This window comes from Gracilinanus agilis, chromosome 6 (assembly GCF_016433145.1).
Source record: "Gracilinanus agilis isolate LMUSP501 chromosome 6, AgileGrace, whole genome shotgun sequence".
In the NCBI taxonomy this organism is placed as follows: domain Eukaryota; kingdom Metazoa; phylum Chordata; class Mammalia; order Didelphimorphia; family Didelphidae; genus Gracilinanus; species Gracilinanus agilis.
Window position 1 is genome coordinate 219,199,557 of NC_058135.1, and position 16,105 is coordinate 219,215,661.

General features: G+C 41.6%; 1 protein-coding gene across 1 annotated transcript in view; it reads right to left on the reverse strand.

Moving 5' to 3' along the window:
* The window catches only part of HGFAC (HGF activator), a 56,234-nt gene extending 41,915 nt beyond the window's left edge, over nucleotides 1–14,319 (reverse strand). Inside the window, exons 1-4 of the mRNA XM_044681769.1 lie at nucleotides 14,245–14,319; nucleotides 9,980–10,052; nucleotides 4,754–4,850; nucleotides 2,308–2,387 (exon numbers count right to left, since the gene is read on the reverse strand). Coding sequence (XP_044537704.1) covers nucleotides 2,308–2,387; nucleotides 4,754–4,850; nucleotides 9,980–10,052; nucleotides 14,245–14,319 — 325 coding nt within the window. The remainder of the gene's footprint in view (nucleotides 1–2,307; nucleotides 2,388–4,753; nucleotides 4,851–9,979; nucleotides 10,053–14,244) is intronic.
* Between the last annotated feature and the right edge of the window lie 1,786 nt (nucleotides 14,320–16,105).

Sequence of the window (16,105 nt, forward strand, 5' to 3'; positions counted from 1 at the left end):
TTCCACATAAATGCAAGGTGATTTGGGGGAGAGGCCCGAGCACCTGGGGGAGTGGCCAGAGATGGATGTAAGGAAGAAGGAAATCTTCCACCTGGATAATGGTCTATGTGAGACCTGGGGATGGAAGATGGGATGTGGCATATGAGGGAGAGGGCTAATCTGACTGATCCCTAGAGTGCACTCTGGGAAGTCCTGTCTAAGCAATCCAGAAAGGCCATTTGGAGCCAAATTGTAAAGGGCTTTAAATGCCGATTCAGTCCTAGAGGTAATAGGGGTCAGCGGAGTTTCTGGAATAATCAGACAGGCAACATGTTATTTTGAGTCCATCCCAGGCCTAACACACCATGAGATCAAGGAAGCCTTGCATTCTACATGGGAACAGCATCTCAGCTGTTCCTGCTGCTAGTAACCATGGCTGCGGAGCCGAGTCCTTTGCATATAGGGAAAAGACAAGAATGGAGGAGGCAGCCAATGGACCACTTCTGCCAAGTATCTTGGGAATGGGGTGGGGTAGAGTGTCCCAGGGAGTATCCCAGGGAATCTAGACATTCCAGGCCAGTGTCTGGGAAGAAGCAAAGGTAGCTACAGTGTCCTGTTTTCATATTTTCCAGGTCTCTGAAGGCCACTTAAAGACACTGTCTCTCCAAGTGTCCAAACCTACTGGATTTCAGTTTTGCTGTCACTAGAGTGGGGGCAGGAGATGGGGACAGAAGGCATTAGAGACGAGGGGTGATGATGAAGGAAATGAGTAAGGAAGGTCAAAGGCCTAGCTCCCATTGGTTGGGTATTCACTGAAAAGATGGGGGAATTTTGAGCTGGAAGGGACTTTAGTGAGCATTTCGTCCAATCTACTCATTTTCTAGAGAAGGGAGCATCCCAAGAGAGAAAATGATTTATCCAAGGTCACACAAATAGCAAATGGTCAATTTGGTTTTCAATTACAGTTTAGGTAACTCCAAAGCTAGGATACTTTGCATGATGCCATGTCTATTCTCCCCAACTCTACCCCAAGACCTTTAGATATTCTCTTTTGCCCCTACTGGAGTTTAAAGCAGTCTGGAATTTAAAGCTCTCCCCAACTTGACTTCCACCTTCCTTTCCAGTTTTATTTTCAGTTCCTGCTCTTGAAGCACTTACCATTCAAATCTAACTGGCCAGTTGGTTGTTTTCTGTGAGTAATTAGACTCAGCCCAGAGCCAACGGGTGGAACTCATTCCTAATTCTGATCATACTGGGTTAGCCTGACTCCTACATATGGCAATAAGGACAATTTTACTTCAACTCTACCCTCTCTCCCTCTGCCATCTCCCTTCCCCTCAAAAGAACTAGGCAAGAGTCACTGCCTAAACTTGTGGTAGTGGGTTAATGAGTCAGAGCATATGAGCAAAGGAAACCTGGAGCTCAGTCTCTCTCTCTCTCTCTCTCTCTCTCTCTCTCTCTCTCTCTCTCTCTCTCTCTCTCTCTCTCTCTTTCTCTCTCTCTCTCTCTCTCTGCCTACCTTTCAAGCTGTGTTCAGTGGGAGAGTCCCCAACTCTGACTTGCTGTTGGATTTTGATTCCTGTCATTTTGACATATTTTTTAAAGTAGTGTTTTCAGCTTTTACTGATACTAAGCCACCATCTTGGCTCTGAGCAAGAGTGTGATTACAGAAAAGGAGAAAACCAAGTAAAGAGTCATTAGAAATTTGGAGAGATCATTGTTGGTCGGATGTATGTTCAGAGTTGTGAACAGATATGCTGCACTCAAGTTAGGAAGACTCAAGTTTCTAATCTCATCTCTGACACATACTGGCTGTAAGACCTTGGGCAAATCACTCAAACTTCCCAACTTTCTGTTTCCACATTTGTAAAATGAGGAAAAAAACACCTCTTTCCACAAGGTTGTTTTGAGGCAGAGTTGTAAAGCCCTCTGCAAACCTTCATGTGCTACAGAAATATGAACCATTACTATTATTGTTATTGAATTCCACAAGAGCAAAGACTTCTCCTGGAAGCTGTGTGGCTCTCTTAGTGCTACTAGCACAGGGATTTCCCCATAGTAGGTCAGTCAATATGTATTTTATTTCTTTTCAGTCAATATGTATTTATTCAGGATCAGCTATGTACAGAACCCTGTACAAGGCAAAAGATAGTTCCTACCCTCAAGAAGCTTCCAGTCTAATATGGGTTAGTAAGGGCTTGCTAATGTTCCTCTTGGGGACTCATCCCACCCACCTCACCACTTGCATAGAACCAACCACCAGCCACCTCTCCTCCAGGGACTTAGCAATGTGTCTACTCACACCTTACACCAATGAGAGGGAACTTTATTTACTTGAGTTCTCTTTGGGTGCCATGATGCAATAGCCCCACCTCCGGTCCCGATCATAATTGTGTGTGGTTGCGCACCTGGAAACAAAACAACAAACATTGTCATCTAAGGAAAGTTGGACAATCTGGGTCTATTGGGACCTTTTGAGTCTGATTTTTCTGTGTTCCCTTTTTTTGGGGGCTATTTTACCTTCTAGCCACAATAGATTTTCCTTAAAAGTTCATTCTGGTACATCACTTTTCTCAGTTAACTCAAAGTAATTTTCTAGTCTTTCCTTTCACAGAACATGAATCTTTTTTTCAAGGCAAGGTATCATCCTCTTCTACATCTCATCTACATTTTTCTACGCTGTATCTCCCACCAGTCAAACTTATACCTGACCAAATCTCTCCCAGGTAGGCACTGTGAATTTACTTTGCATGTGTTTTACATTTACATATCTATATTTATTAAAGAGATAGCTATAGATGGAGAAAAATGAAATAATTCCTACCTTCAAGGATCTTGCATTTGAAGAGGGAACAATGTGTAAGATATACACATATCTATCAATTATCTATTTCTCTGTATATTCCATCTATCCTTCTATCTATCTGTCTGTCTGTCCAGCTATTCTATCTGTCCTTCTATCTATCCTATCTATTCTATTTTTCTTCTGTCTATTCTGTCTATATCTATCTGTCTGTCTAATTGTCTGTCTGTCTATATGTCTGTCTGTCTATGTTGTCCCATCCCACCCCTGGCTCCCCAAATAGAATGTAAACTCTTAGAGGCAAGAACTATGTCCCTGTCTTTGTATCCCTAGTGGATAGCACAATGCTGGGAACACAGTAGGTACTTGATAAATGCTTATCTAATTTAATTGAATTAAATTTTGCAATCGAAAACTCTTTTCACTGGGAGTCAGATATACTGGGTTCTAGTCCTAGCCCAGTATCACATTGGTCAAGTCACAGCTTCTCTGAGCCTCATTTTCTTCCTTTTTCAAATGAGATGGCTGGACCAGACAGATGCTCTCCAAAACTTCTAGCTGCAATAATTTATGTGTTTGGGGGCAATGAGGTGACTCAGTGGATAGAAAGCCAGATGTGGAGACAGGAAGTCCTAGGTTCAAATCTGACTTCAGACACTTCCTAGCTGTGTGATCCTGGGCAAATCACTTAACCCCTTATTGCTTAATCCTGATCATTCTTCTGCCTTAGAACAAATTCCTGGTATTGATTCAAAGACAGAAGAAAAAGGTTTTTAATAATAATAATAATAATAATAATAATAATAATCCACAAGCCAATGAGATTAGGGATATTATATAGGAGACTCACAGTCATAAATGGGTTGGACTAGATGCCCTCTGATATCCCTTGCAACACTGAAATTTCTGAATCGGTGAGTTTATGAATTATCTAAAGCCTCAGTCTTTCTCCCTCCATTCCTCCTTCCTCCTTCCCTCTTCCATTTTCTAGGGCCTCCCTTTCTTCCATTTCTAGCCTTGTTATCTTGAGCTTTCTAACTGAGGGGGCTCCTTGAACTGTGTCTTTTGCCTAATCTGGACAGGTCAGGCCTCAGAATTCATAAACTATTGCCCAATGGGTGCATTTTTTAATTTCTTGTTCATTTCTTCTCCCTTGGATCAATCCAAAGGGGTCAAAGTAGGGGCCAAATGTCTAAGGTTTTGGACCACACCTTGTGCTATAAATAAATAGTACTGGAATGGGGGCATCAGGAGGATGTAGGGAGGGGAGAAGCCTCATTCTGGCTCTTGCCCAAGATGGCTTGAATTTTCAGTTCTCTAAAGTCTTCCTGTGACTTCCCTGTCTCACAGAAAGTCTGTATAAATGTGGAAACCCCAAGTGAAGGGTGTTTTCCAGATTTACTCACTCATAGACACGTCAGGCAACTACCCACTTAGGGTAACATCAGGGACTATATCCCTCGAAAAAAATCATTTCATTGTTCATCTTCTTCACATTATTCTTTATGCTGAGATTTAGATACCCTTACTTTGATGCCAGTCTTGAAATTTCTCCCTTTCTTCAAGATCAACTTAGGTGCCACTTCTTCTAGGAAACTCCACCAAGTGAAGTTTCTCCCAAGTTTCTCATAACACTTTACCTGGACCTCTCCTCTATGCCTCTCACTCTCCCTTGTATCCAAATTATATGTATACATGCTATATTCTCCTTCCCTCATTCTATTTTAAGCTTCTTGAAGGGAGGGCTTGTGTGTGTGTGTGTGTGTGTGTGTGTGTGTGTGTGTGTGTGTGTGTTCCAGGGGCCTTGATCATAGGAGAAGATTAATAAATATTTGTTTTAGCATGTTATTGCCTGTCTCTCTCATAGCCTTGCTCAACTATAGTAAGGAGTGAACCTTCTTGGGAAATACTTGAAGCATTGATTATAAAAGGGGGAAAGTAATAAGGTAAGTGAAGGCTGGACTGACCCACCATTTCTTCAGGGACCTGACATTAGAGGTGCAAGAATGGTGCATCCTCCCACCATAGCGGAAAGGAAAACTGCAAAGCTGGCCATCTTCAGTGAACACTGGAAGACACAATGGAAAAATCCAACAAGGGTTAAGTATCACCCCTGAAACTACCTTTACAGCTAATCAAAGAGCAGGAGGAGGAGGGCTCCTCCACATCGGTCCTGGCCTGTATTATCTATACCTTCTCACTACTTTTCATTCACAAAATCCTGGAATTTTACTCATAGAATTTAAAGTGCCATCTCTGTGGCTTTGTACATGCCTGGAATGCTCTCTGTACTCCCTCCACATCCCTGCGTCTTGGAATCCCCAGCCTCCTTCAAAGCTTACTTCAAGCACTGCCTCCCAATGAGTGTTTTCCTCATCACACCAGCTTCTAATGCCTCCTTAAATTACTGTGCATCTATTTTGTATCTATCTTCTCTTGTACTTCTTATTTCTCCAGATAGAATATAAGCTCTTTGAAGGTAGGGACTTTTTTTGTCTTGTTATCCCTGGTACCCAGTATAGTGTCCAGCACATAGGAGATGTTCAGTAAATGTTTATCGAGTTGATATGGTTCCATCGAATTAATTTATGAACTCATCAAATTCATAATTTGAATTACAGAATTTTTAGACCCAAAGAATCTTAAATAATAGGGCTGAACAGAAAAAAAATGTAATCCCTTCTTCCTCTTGATTTCCATACAAATACTTGAAGATGTTGTCCTATCCTTTCCAAATCTTCTCCAGACTAAACTTGCCCAGAATCTTCAATGATCTTCACACTGTATGATCTTTAATTCCCTCACCATCCTCTTCTAGTCAAGCTCCATTTTGTCCATGTCTTTCCCAAAATGTATTGCTTGGACCAGACAGAACCCAGTACTTCACTGCAGAATACAGAGTATATTCTAGACATTCTGCTCCATAAGGGAGTTATGTTCTCCAGTAGCTTCCCAGACCATGAATGGTAGAGGCCATTATCACATTCATGCATGGTAGGGACTAGGACATTGGATCAGAGAGCAAGGCTAGAAATCATAGAGGACATCTACTAAAAACTCATGGATGAGGAAATGAGTCATAGGATAGGTAAGTTTTGATTGCCAAAGGAAGGGAGGGTGGGAAAGTGTCAACAATAGACTAAAATTTTAAAAAAGGAGGGGGACAGCTATGTGGCTCACTGGATTGAGAGCCAGGCCTAGAAATGGGAGGTATTGGGTTCAAATCTGGCTTCAGACATTTCCTAGATATGTGACCCCACCAAGTCACTTAACTCCATTGCCTGGCCCTTACTGCTCCTCTGCCACAGAACCAATATATAGTGTTGATTCTAAGACAGAAGGAAAGGATTTGCTAAAAACAAAATAAAATAAAATAAAATAAAATAATAAAATAAAATAAACAAAATAAAAAACAAGGGGCCACAGTCAGAATTGGATTTCAGATCTCAAACACCTTTAGCAAGGTCCACATCCTAAGGGTTTATATTCCACATATTAACATTCTCTGTGTTCTATTGTGTTTTTTTATTTTGTTAAATATTTCCTAATTATATTTTAATCTTATTTGCACTACATTCTACAGTGTTCTAGGTAGCAATGTAGCCCTCTGGGCTATATGTTTGATACCTTTGGGAAAAAAGGACTGATTTGGAGTCAGAAGAATAGGGAATTAGAACAGTTCAGAACAAATAAAAGTTATTGAGGAACCTCTAGTCTCCAACTCTACCACTTCCTACCGATATTACCATGAGCAACCCATTTCCTTGTCCTACCTCTGCTTCCTCTGGTGTAACTTTCAGGGTTGGACTAGGCATTCTCTAAGGCAGAGAGGCTAAACTTGAATGCCAGCAGGACCCACTAAAGTGAACGTAAGGATCCCTGCTGTGGTGTATTGGTGTCGCTTTAAGATGTATGTATTAAATAAATAAAATGCATTAATGTTAGATAAAGTAAAATGTATATATTAAATAAATTAATAAAATATATGTATTAAAATGGAAAATATATTCATTTATTTATTGTATTTTGATTTGGTTGTTTAATGCTTCCCAATGGCATGTTCATCTGGTTCTGTCTATACCAGGAAGCGTTATGAGTTTCATGCTGGACATCTTTGCCTTAAGGCTCCTTTGAGTCCCCATTCTCTATGACCTCAGGTCTTCAAGATGATTCTATTCTTTTGCTTCCCTTCTCAAACAGGGATTCCAATGGGGGCCAGATGCCCCTATTCTGCCTTAGCCTTTTAAAATAGATAGGTCCTGAGGAGCACCTACCCCTACCTAAGGAGACTCAGAAAGGAAGAGGTCACATAGCTACCAGTGGTAGAACAGGGTTTCTCAGTTCTTTGGTCAGGACCCTTTTCTTTGCATTCTCAATCCAGGAGAAAGATCCAGTAACTTATATGGCCCCAACAGTTTATGCATAGACTAAGAGTGGCCCCACGGCTTCTCCTTTTTGGGGAAGATATCGTGTCATTTCTGACCTGGCCTCAGTGCATGGGAGGAAGTTCCGTTACTGAGCTGAGATGGGGGATTGACCATTCACCAACAGCAAATAGGGATTTGGTGTTGTCTGCAGGGGAGAATACGTAGAACGGGTATCTTCATGTGACCCAGGGAGACTGGTCCTGACTGAGGTACTGTGTGATTCATTAGGAACAATAGTCTTTGTAAAGTGCCTAATGGTTGCCCAAATAGATTCATAGATTTTGTCTCATTCCTCCCACCTCCAATCCTGTGAGATACCTTTCTGAGTCTCCTTGTTTCTGCAAACTCTGTAAAAATATTGACCTAGATACTAAGCTCTGTTTCAGGAAGGAAGAAAACACATTTATTAAGCACCTACTATGTTGCCAGATACTCTGCTAAGTGCTTTACAAGTAGTATCTCATTTGATCTTCACAACAATCCTGGGAACTGGGTGCTGTTATTATTCCCGTTTTATAGTTGAGGAAACTGAAGCAGACAGAAGTTGACTTGCCCAGGAACACACAGCTAGTAAGTGTCTGGGGCTGGGTTGGGACTCCTGGCTCAGTGTTCCCAATGCACCACCTAGCTTTGATATCCCATATTCTATGTCCTCTTGTCATCTTCTGGTCTAAGTTTCTATGTTCTGAGGTCCCTTCCAGGTCTGATTTACATTCTGAGATCCATCTCAGGTCAAAGATTCTGCATTCTCTGGACCATCTCAGCTCTGGCATTCTATGTTTCAAAGCTCTTGTTGAAGTTACTGGATTCTTCTCATTCTTTTCCATTTGGCTTCCATCTCTCTGCCCTACCTACCCTTCCCCCCAGGTCCCATTTTTCCTGTCTTCTCTTCTCATTCTCCTCTACATGGATCCTCTGTCCTAACCAAGATGAACTTCTTGATCTCCAAAGGGACCATGCTTATTTCTACCTCCCCACCTTTACTCACAATGTTTTTCCTATTTCCAGTATCATCTCTTGCTCCCTTTGTACCCTTCCCTCCTCCCATCATACATTGTTTTCTCCTATTAAAATATAAATTTCTTGAGGCCTTATCCCACATGTTTGGATTTTTATCCGTAATTCTAAGGACAGTGAATGACACATAGTAAGTACTTAATAATCTCTGTTTCTCACTGCCTATCTCACATTCTTTCTCTTTCAGTAAAAATGTCTACATCCACCTATCTCTAGATCTAGTTACAAATATATCTAGTTATAAAAGATATTATATATAAAACTATAATATGATAATATCTAGTTATATCTATGTACATATATCACTATTGTAAGATTAAAATTAATATCCAATAACTCCAAGTATTATAGTTTATAAGATTTATTAATAATCACTTGAAGCAGAGAAAATCAAAAGAACAAAGGTAAAAGCCTGAGTAAAGAGTTTTCCCATCCATGTTAGCAAGAGAAGAGAGAGCAAGGGCGGGGTTACAGAAACTTTATCTCCAAAACGTAAGGACATAATATGAGGATGAAAGTGGGATTCTGGGAAATTGGGTACCTGAGGTACAAATTTCTAATTACACAATATAAATATATAGTCGTTTATTAATATATATTTATATTCTATCTAGCTATTAATATATCTAGTCATATATATTTATAATATATCTAGTTATAAAAATCTATCTGACTATCCTTCAAATCTTTCCCATCCTTCCAATCCCAGTTGAAGCCCTACCTCCTCCAGGAAGTCTTTCCTGAGTTGTTCTGTTCACAGTGAACTGGCCTCTGGCCTCCTGACCATCTGCACCACCAACATGGCCATTATCACATACAGGTGTGAGGTGTAGAAGGCAAGTCAATTATCCTCTCTCTGTTTCTGCCTCTGTTTCCTCAGTGGATAATGCTCCTTCTATTGTCCATCTCACAGTGTTGCTATGAGGAAAGCACTTTGTAAACCTTAAAGCAGGCTAAATCAGCAGCATTTGAGTGCTTACTTACTATGTGTCAGGCACAGAGTTGGCCATTAGGATACCAAGAATAGGAAGTGATCATTGCCATTTACAATGCAAGGCTCCTCAGTGGCTCAAACCTGGGGTGATACTAAGGTTGCATAAACCATTAGGTTAAACCATGTGGGGATAGGGGAGGAGAAAGTCATAGAAAGAAGTGAAGGCTTCTTAGAAAGGGATGAGTCTGCTATGGACCAGATGGTCATCATCATCATCATCATCATCATCATCATCATCATCATAGCTAGCATATACATTGTGTCATAAGGGTTAAAGAATCTGAAGTCATTTGATCCTCTCAATTCTATGAAGGTCTTTTAACATCCCCATTTTATAGATGAGGCAATTATCCCTCAGGGAGGTTCAGGGATTTGCCTGAGACAGGTAGCTAATAGCAGGCATCTGAGGCCACATTTGAACTCAGGTCTTCCTGACTTCTAAACTTGGCTGCCTCAGGTAGAGTTAGGAGGTTCTCTCAAGGCAGCAGACCAAGAATCACAGATTCTGGGGCAAACTGAACATGGACTAAATAAGTCATAGTCTCAAAGGGCTAAAAGGAACCTTGGAGGTGAGTGAGTCTGACCCCCTCAGTTTTACATTTGAGGAAGTGGGAGACCATCGATGTGAGATGAATTGCCCAAAGTCACACAGGAAGTGAGTGGGGATTCAAAGTCAATTCCTCTGACTCCAAATCCAGTGCACTTTTCTCTAGAGTACAGAGGAAGAGCCCCTAAAGACAGGGTTCTGGGAGTGCATACCTCTGGGTTCTATATTTTCTTGTTCCACAGGTCTTTCTCCAGTCACATTGAAGGCAGGGGATTCAGTCCTGTTCTACAAAAAAAATGAGAGGGACAAATCAGTTTAGGAGGTGCCAGGAAACCCCTTTTTCTAAGTCCTCTCCCTATTTCTCTCCCAATCCCAGGAATAGAGAGACTTTGACAGAGCCAATGAAGGAGAATTTAGAAGAAGTCAGGACATTCCTTTCCTGTCAGGTTTCTCCCCACACAAAGAAGTTCTAGCAACATTGAACACTGGGCAAAAATAATGGGGGTGAATTCCTAAAGGCCTCTCTGAGACCTTCTCCCACTCCCCCTCCCTACCCCCTGCCTAATCTACCCAGGATTATTGGCAGGGTCAATAAGGGAGAGACAAAAAAAATCCCACCATGTGAGACTTCTTCCTATCCCCTGCTTCATTTTTGGGATAAGAGATTTGGAACTGGAAAAGACCTTAGAGACCATCTACTTCAATTCATTCATTTTACAAATGAGGAAAGTGAGGCACACATAAGTTAATTAATTTGGCCAAAAATCACATGGCTACTAAATGTCAGATTTAAACCCAGATTATCCTGATTCCAAGTTTATCCCAGGATCTCCTATGTTACCATCATGGAGAGTGAGGACACAAAGTTCTATTGGGGGATCTTTAGCACCCACAGAACTCTAAGCAATGGGAAACCTGCCCTTAAAGTGTTCTCTAATCATTCCTGTCTGGTGAGTTCTCAGTAAAAATTCCCTCCCAGTGGCCCTATTGCAGGGGAAGGGAAGTCTTATGAAAGGGGATAAATAAACAGTATTGGATGAAAGGTCATTACTTGTGTGGGAGGTGAGCAATAGTATATGTGAGAAAAGACTGATAATACTGTGTTGCCTAAAGGGAGCTGGTTCTCTAAGGGTTGGGGGCCCTATTATTTGGCTGAAATAATGGGTGGAAAAGACTTTCTTTTTTCAGTAAAAGCAGGAATTCCTCACAATGGCAAGGAGGAATCCATATTGGTTATTACTGTCTTGGAGTGGGCTTTAGCCTTGTCTTCAAGGACAGAGCTCTGAGCTGAACGCTTCTGAAGGAAGCCTTCCATGTCTGATGACTGAGGACACAGATGGAAGGGGCTCTCCCAGTCATTATAGGGTTATTTTCAAGCTAACAAAAATAATGATAAAGAAGCTAAAGATGTTAAGTCTTACTCTATGTGCTGGCCACTACTTGCTAACTCAGCAAGTACCCAAAGTGTATTGAGATCGAAATCACCTGAAATCATTCCCAATTCCTAGCTGGCACATTCTCCCTCCCAAGACAACTCTGTGGCCCATTTGTACTATTGTACAAAATGCATTGTATAGTATATTTATGAATGTACCTAAGTATTCCTATTCTTTGTCTCCCTCTTTAGAATGGGAACTCCTTCAGGGTGGAGGCTTTTTAGCTTTTGTCTTTGCATTCTCGGTGCCTAGCATGGTGCCTGACACCTAGTAGGTGATTGATTGATGGTCAGGGGAGATACCAAAACTGAACTCTTCTAAACTGAGTCTGGTCCCAGAAAAGAATACAAATCCTCAAACTACTTTGCAAGTATCTAGGAGCAGAGCAGGGAAGAGCTCCACCTGACCAGGTACAAGCCTTACTCAGGGATCCTTCCTTCTATGTGCTCCTACCCCAACCCCATCATACCACTTATTATAGTCAAGACTCAGAATATACTTTTCTTTCCCCAACCTGCCACCTCCCTATGAAAAGTACTCATAGACACACAGAAGTGTTAGAGCTGAAGGAGGACTTTAAAATACAGAACAAAGAATCCCCTTCATTTGAAAATCAAATCAACAAGTATTTATTAAGCACCTACTATGTGCCAAACACTAGGGATATAAACTAAGAAAAAAGAATTTCTGATTTCAAGGGGCTCACGGTCTAATGGGACAGAATATGCCAATATCAAGGTACAAGCAAGATATGTGAAAAATAAACTGGCGATAATCTTAGAGGGAAAGTGCGAGTATTAATGGGAGAGGGAAAGGATTTTCACAGAGGGGGCAGAGACAAGGAGGGAGAGAATTCTACGTATGGAAGTAAGCCAGTGAAAATGCACAGAGTAGAGAAATGATGTGTTTTGTTCAAGAAACAACAAGGAGGCCAGTGTCACTGAATCACAGAATAAGTAAGGTATAAGAAGCCTGAAAAGGGAGGAAGAGGCCAGATTCTAAAGGCTTTACAATCCAAAAGAGAGCATTTTATACTTGACACTGGAGGCAATAGGAGCTTGGAGTTCACTGGTTAGATGGAGGTGACAGACTTAGAGTCTAAGGACCCTAGAAATCCTTCTGCAACTCTAGATGAAGGAAGTAATTAGCCCCCTTTAGTGCCTGGTATTTTCCTACCTAATAGAGGCCCCAGGTTTTTCTCCCTGTCCTTCTGATTAGCTCCCCACAGCACTCACACATACTGTAAGACCAAAAGGAGCTTCAAGAGTTCAAAAGTTTATTAAAAAGCACATTTCTTACAGGCTTCCTTAAAGCCCCAGCAAAACAGAGGAAGGGTTCTGGTTCTAGGCTGGGGCTCGGGGGATAAGTCCCTAACCACCATCTTGTCATTTCTGTGAAAATACACTGTTGGGGAGAAGGGAAGGTGGTGGGGAAAGTTGGGGGGAGGGAGAGAGGAAGGAGGTCTGGAGGCACGAACAGCGAGGACTGAGCTCTGTTCTTTCAGGCTTCCAGACCACACAGCACTGCCTGAGCAGGAAGGAACCAAAACCTCACTTAGTGCTTCTGGCTTGTCCTGGGACACTGCCCATGTGTGTGAAAGAAAAGCAGCCTGGAATGGGAGAAAGAACCTTGAACCAGCCTGTCAGATGGGGCTCAGCTTCAAACTCAGGACGTGACTTTGGTCAAGTTGATTGCCACAGTGCAAACTGATTACCACACGGCTCTTCACGAATCTGAGCTCTGACACCTACTAGATCTGTGACCTTGGGTGGCTGCTCCACTCAGTGTCCTCCTCTGGGAAACCGATCCAATAATAATAATCCCATCTCCTAGCTCAGAAGATTGCTGTGTGCATACATGTGCATGTGTGCGTGCGTGGAGGAGAGGTTCTGTGGCTAATAAAGCTCTGTAGGAATAGGAACTTCTTTTATTGTTGGTAACTGTTGTTGAAATCAAAGCCACTTACCTCATGGGACACTCATCTATGAAATGAGGATGATATCCCTGCCTAATCTCCCCACTGAGCTCTGACAGATGGTAGGTAGGCAGACAGATGGACAGATAAGTCAGTAGATAGATAAGATAAATAAATATGGGTAGATAGGTATGAAGGTAGATAAATTGGTAGATGGATGAAAGATACAGATAGGAAGAAAGAAAGAAAGAAAGAAAGAAAGAANAGATAAAAGGATAGATAGATGGATGGATAGACAGGTAGATGGATGGATAGATAGATAGATAGATAGATAGATAGATAGATAGATAGATAGATAAATAGATAGATAGATAGATAGATAGATAAATAGATAGATAGATAAAAGGATAGATAGATGGATGGATAGACAGGTAGATGGATGGATGGATGGATAGATAGATAGATAGATAGATAGATAGATAGATAGATAGATAGATAAAAGGATAGATAGATGGATGGATAGACAGGTGGATGGATGGATAGATAGATAGATAGATAGATAGATAGATAGATAGATAGATAGATAGACAGACAGATGGATAGAAGGATAGATGGATGGAAGGATGGATGGATGGATGGATGGATAGAGAGATAGATAGATAGATAGATAGATAGATAGATAGATAGATAGATCAACCAACAGGGAGACAGGCAGATGGATGGATAGACAGACAGATAGGCAGAAATAGATAAATACATAGATACATAGATAGATACATAGATATAGATAGAAAGATGGATAGTAGATAGATGGATAGACAGATGGATGGATATATATGTATATGTATATATATATATATATGTAAGTAGATAGCTGATAGATACAGATATGATTACACGGTTCTTGTCGCATCACTCTTCAGCCATGGCCCCAACTTAAATCCATAGTCTCCACTCCCAGCCGATCTCCTTCCCAAATGATTTCCCCAAGGTCACAGAGCTAATTAGACATGGGACCTTAATTGTTTCTGCTCAGTTGGTTCCATTTTTCGGGTTAAGAACCTGTGCCAACTCCCTGGAAGACCCATGCCCTCCCCTCAGGGCAGCGTCTGCCAGCAAGACTCACCCTGCTAGCCTCAGGCTGGGCCCCAGTCTGGGTCAGAAGCAGCAAAAGGCTTAGTATCCAAATCCAGCATTTCATGGTTCCTCCTGCACCGGTGGCCCAGCACCTTGGAGCAGCTGGCCAGACACAGAGACCCTTCTCCCTCTCCCTCTCCCTCTCCCTTTCCCTCTCCTTGGCTCCCTGGTTCCCTGGCTCCCTGACTTGGAGAACAGAGAGTGGAACCAAGAGGAGGACTTCTTGGAGAGCCAAATCAGAGGCCACAGTGACTGGAAACCCTTGTTCCTTCCATTGAGCAACTAAAAAAATGTATCTGGGAATAGCGGGTTTGCTTACTGCTATTAATGATTAACAACTCTAGGGGACAGAGGAGACAGTTGTTTTTAGGAAAAAAAAAACCCAAAAGCTCTATTTGCTCCCAAACATCAGAGTTCTCTTGCTCCCAAGCCCTTAAGCACCTGCTTCCCTTCTTTCCACCTTCAAATCATCCTTGCCCTTTAAAGTACCAACCCCTCCAGGAAGCCTTCTCTGACTACTCACACCGTCGGGGTTTTTCTCCCTTCTGAGCTCTGGAGTTGGAATCAGAGGACATAGTTTGGATCCTGCTTCTGCTACTTACTATCCCTATGAGCTTGGACAATGTGCCTCCCTGGGCATCAACTTCTTCAACCATAAAATGAGGATGTTAGCCTAGGTTTCTCACCTAAATCCCTTCCTAAGTCTTTGAACTCCTTCAGTCTTGGTTGTCTATGTCACCTGTGTGGTTTCTTTTTTTTAATCCTTACCTTCCATCTTGGAATCAATACTGTGTATTGGTTCTAAGGCAGAAGAGCGGTAAGAGCTAGGCAATGGGGGTTAAAGGACTTGCCCAGGGTCACACAGCTTGGAAGAGTCTGAGGTCATATTTGAACCCAGGACCTCCCATCTCTGGGGCTGACTCTCAATTCATTGAGCCACCTACCTAACCCTTGGGTGGTCTCTTAATACAGATTGCTTTGTATTCATTATACAATAGAGATGGCTAAATGACAGAGCACTGGATTTGAAATCAGGACAACTCATCTTCCTGAGTTCAAATCTAGCTTCACACTCTTCTAAGCTGGATGATCCTGGGCAAGTCACTTAACCCTGTTGGCCTCAGTTTCCTCACCTGTAAAATGAGCTGGGAGAAGGAAATGGCAAACAACTCCAATATTTTTGCCAAGAAAATTCCAAATGGGGTCAAGGGCACAACTGAACAACAAAAGAATTATGAAGCATGTCAGAAAGTAGAGTTTAGAATATTGAAACTGGAGGGACTTTTTAACATAAAATATCAGAGTTGGAAGGGTTCTTATAGGTTACTTAGCACAGACTTCTGTTCAATGCCAGAGCCTTCTCCTCTTCATATATATAAAAACATATATATGTATGTATGCACGCATGTATGCATGTTTGTATGTATGGGTGGATGGATATATCTCTAAAGAGTATCTCTGAGGTCAATGACTTTCGCGTGTGCAGATTGTATTATCTTTCAGTATTCTTATATTTAGCTTCTAGACGGGCTTCCACTGAAATATATTTGTTCTCCAAATCAGTTGTTTTCTTTCACTTCTTTGAAGAGAGTTTCTACCATGGATCCAAGTGTTCCTATTCTGCTAATTATTTCTGCCATGGAGGTTCCATTTGTTCCTTCTAACTCTTTCTCTCTAAATGATTTTTTTTTCTCCCTTGAATCATTCTGGGACATTCTTCTGTGGCTTCCTGCTCTCTTGGGAATCCACGGGGTTCTGTTTTTTCATCAGGTATTGGTTCAGTTTCCTTTGACTTATAGTATTTATTTGGAGACTTTTGTGCTCTCTTGGATGTCTTGGTACATTTCTTC